This window comes from Penaeus vannamei, chromosome 6 (assembly GCF_042767895.1).
Source record: "Penaeus vannamei isolate JL-2024 chromosome 6, ASM4276789v1, whole genome shotgun sequence".
Taxonomy (NCBI): Eukaryota; Metazoa; Arthropoda; class Malacostraca; order Decapoda; family Penaeidae; genus Penaeus; species Penaeus vannamei.
Window position 1 is genome coordinate 25,422,254 of NC_091554.1, and position 5,000 is coordinate 25,427,253.

General features: G+C 39.5%; 2 protein-coding genes across 2 annotated transcripts in view; one reads left to right on the forward strand and one right to left on the reverse strand.

The window, feature by feature from the left end:
• LOC113800117 (uncharacterized) overlaps positions 1-1,160 on the forward strand; it is a 4,964-nt gene extending 3,804 nt beyond the window's left edge. The window contains exons 2-3 of the mRNA XM_027350844.2: positions 547-658; positions 915-1,160. Of these exons, the coding sequence (XP_027206645.1) occupies positions 547-658; positions 915-1,078 (276 nt within the window). The 3' untranslated portion in view covers positions 1,079-1,160. The remainder of the gene's footprint in view (positions 1-546; positions 659-914) is intronic.
• A 2,893-nt stretch (positions 1,161-4,053) lies between these two features.
• The window catches only part of LOC113800111 (U-scoloptoxin(01)-Tl1a), a 2,881-nt gene continuing 1,934 nt past the window's right edge, over positions 4,054-5,000 (reverse strand). The window contains exon 3 of the mRNA XM_027350839.2: positions 4,054-4,891. Coding sequence (XP_027206640.2) covers positions 4,695-4,891 — 197 coding nt within the window. The 3' untranslated portion in view covers positions 4,054-4,694. The remainder of the gene's footprint in view (positions 4,892-5,000) is intronic.

Below are 5,000 nucleotides of genomic sequence, written 5' to 3' on the forward strand. Positions count from 1 at the left end.
ACTTATTGATGCAATCCTTCAAAAAAAAAAAAAAAAAAAAAAAAATCCTGAACTAGGGTCTTAACTGACGCCTCTGGTAAAAAAATATAAAAATCTGTTCTTAATTTCTTGAGTTATCCAGCTAAGCAGCGAACAAACTAAGTAACTAGTGCGACCAAAAACATAACCTCTTTGGCGGAGGAAATGATAATAATAATGATGATAACTATGATGTTAATGATAATGATAATAGTCATGATTTTGGCAATAGCTATATTAATAGTTATGATAATGATAGTAATATTGAAAATAATGATAATAATAATAATGATAATAATAATAACGGTAATAATACTAATACTAATGCTAATACTAACAAATATAATGATAGCAATACCAATGATAATGATGATGATAAAAAATAGTGATAATATAATAACAACAATAATGCTCTCGTAAGAATTCCTTAAGCGTGCTCTTGCCCCTCCCCATTGCACATTACTTTCAATTTCCTTTTCGTAGAGCAGGTGACATAATGTCGAATCGTATAATACTTCATTTTTCCAGAAATTCCTTCTGGTCCTCGCGTGCCTGCTTGGCTTGGCCCTCGGTGGCTGGGAGAGGGAGCTGCAGTGCGACTACAACATCACGAGCCTCTGCCCGTTCCCCGACAGCGGAAGTAAGTCATAATGATAACGGTGACTGTGATGTTGATGGTTATGATTATAATAATATGCTGGTGCAGCTTTTGTATGTTATTAATGTTATAATGACTTTTATCATACGAATTGCCATCATCAATTTGGCCAAATGAGGCACAAATCAGGTCATCCCAATAAATATCGTTTTTGGGTCCAGTCGAACTCATGCGTCCAACAGCCCTTCATTCACAAGCATGTCTCGCACACAACTCCTAATCACACTCCTACCCACAGGCCCCGTGTACTTCGCGGACCCGGACGACTGCAGCGCCTACTGTGAGTGTTCTGCAGGCATCGCCTGGAAATTCTTCTGCGGCCCAGAGACGCTCTATGACGAGAACCTTCACCTGTGCAACTGGGAGGATATGGTCGACTGCGGCGAGCGCCCCATCATCTAGCTGGCGAGGCTCACATGCTAGCGTTGGCACTGGGCTGGCTTTGCCTTTGTGGACGGCTGACATTAAAGTGATTCATGTGTTCCGTTGAATTTTCCTATATCAACATTTTACGCAGACGAACAACTTCATTCATCCGCATAACATTTGACCTCGACACACCGAAAAGTACCCAAGTACAGATATATGGCCGCATCAGTTTTCTTGTGGGTATATCAAAGATAATGTGAAATACATATTCATCCGGTCGAATCATTTTCAAGCTCAATGGCTTCTCCTTTATCACAGTGAAAATGTAATCACAAATAATTACCGGAGGGAATTATGGGCACTGAAAGAACGCGTGAAAGGCAAACTGCAGACGACCGAGATGTTAACAACACAAATACGATTCGACCACCAAAGGAACATTGAGAGAGAAATCACGTTCTGGATTCTTGACAAGAAAGGAACCAAACACGATGGCCGAAAATTTCAGAAAAATAATCTAGTATAGGCGGAAAAAAGACCTCTTAAAATGTCACAAAACAGAGGGCAAGACAGGAGTGTTGGGGAGGAACACTGCTAATAAAAGAGAAGTCTGCGAAGATTCATGAATATACGCCACAAACACAAACACACATATATATGGAAGGAAAACATCCACATTAAGATATGAAAATAAATGTTTATTTTAATATCCTATTCTGGCTGCTTCCCTTTCATTTTTGTGTAAGTTAGTGTGTTTGTGCTAGTGATCATATATATATATATATATATATATATATATATATATATATATATATATATATATATATGGTAATTTTCTATATTACGTCCGCATGACCGATAACGACGATTTTGGTATCGTTGGATTCCTCTCACTCTCCACATTGCAAATATATAGTTTTTATTGCGCGCTAACCCCCCGTTAGCGACAAACTTGGCCCCAATAGCAGGGGAGGGCATGAAAGGTTCCGGGGAAAATGCGGGTTAATTAGTAATTAGCGGCATTAATAAATCAGGTTAGTACCTTAAAAATCCTAGGTTATTGTAGGTTATCGGCTCCGCATCTAGTTCGTGTGCGCTCTATCCTGCCGTGAATACGGGGTGGAGGTTTTGTTTCCTCGGCGGGGGTTGGGGGGCGGCAGCCCCCCCCCCCCCAGGGGGGATCGCAGGGGGCGCAGCCCCCTGCAATGGAAAGTCATGTGAATAACTATGATTATTTTCACTGTGAGGTTAAATTATTAGGGTAATTTTCTATATTACGTCCGGCGCTCCGACATCGTCGCCCCCGCAATCGGGACCAAGTTTGTCGCTAACGGGGGGGTTAGCGCGCAATAAAACCTATCTATTTGCATTGTATAGAGTGAGAGGAATCCAACGATACCAAAATCGTCGTTATCGGTCATGCGGACGTAATATAGAAAATTACCATATATATATATATATATATATATATATATATATATATATATATATATATATATATATAATAATAATAATAATAATAATAATAATAATAATAATAATAATAAACACAAACCAGTTTTACAAACATCTGAGTGACAGGGAGTTTGAACCTTCGCATAGATAGGGTTACATAAAAGCAGCGTTTTTACTCGAAATTCATGTAGGCCTTTCCTTAAGGCAATGCGCTCCGCTCTTGCTCCACATTATATGTTCTCTTATTGAAGGCAGCTTGATGGATCATTTAGGTATTCATCTTTTATATACTTTTTCATAAAATTACTAAGAATAGCCTTCACACTGTTGGTGATAGGCCACAAAGCTTGTGGACCTATTGTCTATCTGAATCTTGTTTTTATATTGTATTTAGTGCCAAATTTTGCCATTTTTTGCTAAAGGTGTGCTAAATGTACCTGGTGCACGTAAAAAGTACCAAATTTGATACGTTAGTAGCAAAAACAGCAACACTATTGGGGAGGGTAGACGTAAAATAACACAAAATGTTGCTCTAACCAAGCACTGGAAAAAAATCAGTGTGTTGGACTTTCCTTGCTCTACCGAAGACGGCTCTTGATTGACCTGTAGGAGCCGAGCAGCCCAAGAGCTGCACTGACCGCTCTTGTCACACACGCTACCCCACCCCTATCCTCCAACTTACCTCTACTACCCCCTCTGCCCACTGCCCTACGCCACCGCCTGTCATGGCTTCTGCGTCACCGTCTGCCACAGATCCGCCAACATCGCCTTCTGCTCCGCCTCCACTACCGCCAGAGTTGTAGAGATTCACTACACCGCGACACAAGCCACTCCCTCCGGAAACAAGCTACGGAAAGTCGCCTTCCCAGCCGCCAGGAGGACAATGGTTTGCCAACGCGATCCGGCAGACGACTTACTGCCGCACATTTTCAAAAAACTGAATGGCGTTCTGGGTAAGTATGTTGAACAGCATGCCCTTCGCCACGCAGAGAGAACTGAAGAGAAGCCTGGAATTAAAACACCTGATTGAAGAGCTTGTAAAAATCAACAAAGAGGAGAGCACCACAAACATATTCTAAATGATAAAATGGTTATAGTGTATTCATTAAGGATCCATGATTATCATCATTACCTTTATTACCTCCGATGTTATTTTTAAAGTGTACTTAAGAAAGAGGGATTTTTTAATGTAATTCTTTAAGTGTGAATATTTTTATTGAGTCAGTGACCCTATTACCTTCGGAGGTATGCGCTTTCTGTGCTTCTAGTTATTATTGTTATCAGTATTATTGTTGTGATTGTTATTCTTCATCTTATCATTACTATCATCATTATTTAATCAGCAGTAATATTTTTATCCCTTTTACATCATTTGGCCTTGATCTAATTACTATAAATTACTCAAGCCGGAAAAGAACAAGTTTGTAAGTGGATACAGAAATGCTAGACAATACACCGTTCTTAAAGCTAATCCAATGAATGCATGCTACTACCCATGTATTCATGAGAGTACGCGACTATATGAACAAAAATGAAGTAAAAGACTATAAAAATCTGCAGATATATATTTTTATTCGTATTGGTCTTTCAAATATAGTACATTAATTTCACCATTTCACATAGAAAACACAAAAACACAGAACTACGTTTTTACACCGTTATTCCATTCATTCCTATGGAATGCTTGAGCATTCGATTTTGTTTTAGTTCTGAGTTCATGATTGCAGAAAATTCGTTTTTTTTTATTTCATAGATGTGCTCCTCCCTCAAAAAAGGACGCTTTGCTGGCGTCAGGGAAGGTCGCTTCTGTAACCTAAAATGTTTTCAGCATCATCAGTATAAAGTCTGTGAGGCAAAAATGGGAAAAGCCAACTGCAAAGTCAGAGAAGACTAAAATTCGTACATTTCCGTTAATGACTTTTCCTTCCCCCCCCCCCAACAAAAATAGATCTGGAATTTCCTATATGCAAGTATAAAAGGGTGAGCGGTGGATGTTACATTGCTAAAGACGCTAGTTCCTGAATAGGTTATGAAAAAAATATGTATTTATGAAAAAAAAACATGTATTTCTTTCAAGGATGTCTTCTGGCAATTCATGACAGTATTCGGATACATAAATTCAGTTAAAATTTCCTTTTGAAGTTTGTCAATTTCTCATTTTCTTCGGCTGGTGTCAAGGCAGAAATTTATTCATCTAAGGCTCTTCGGAAGACACTGGTGGGGCCTCTGTAGGATGAGGACGGAGGCCGCAGTCCACAGTGTCAGCCCAGTCACACAAATCCTTCTCGTCATTCCAAAGGGTTCCCGGACCACATTCCAAGTGCCACGCAATGCCTCCTGAGCATTCACAATAACTAGCACAGTCCTCAGGATCAGGGAAATAGGTCGGCTCTGAGAGAGGAGTAAATAGAGTTAACTAACCAGGTTCAATACCTGAAAAAGGTATCGTCATGCACCGATTTACATACATACTTATCATAAATGTTAAAGTGGCAGAACA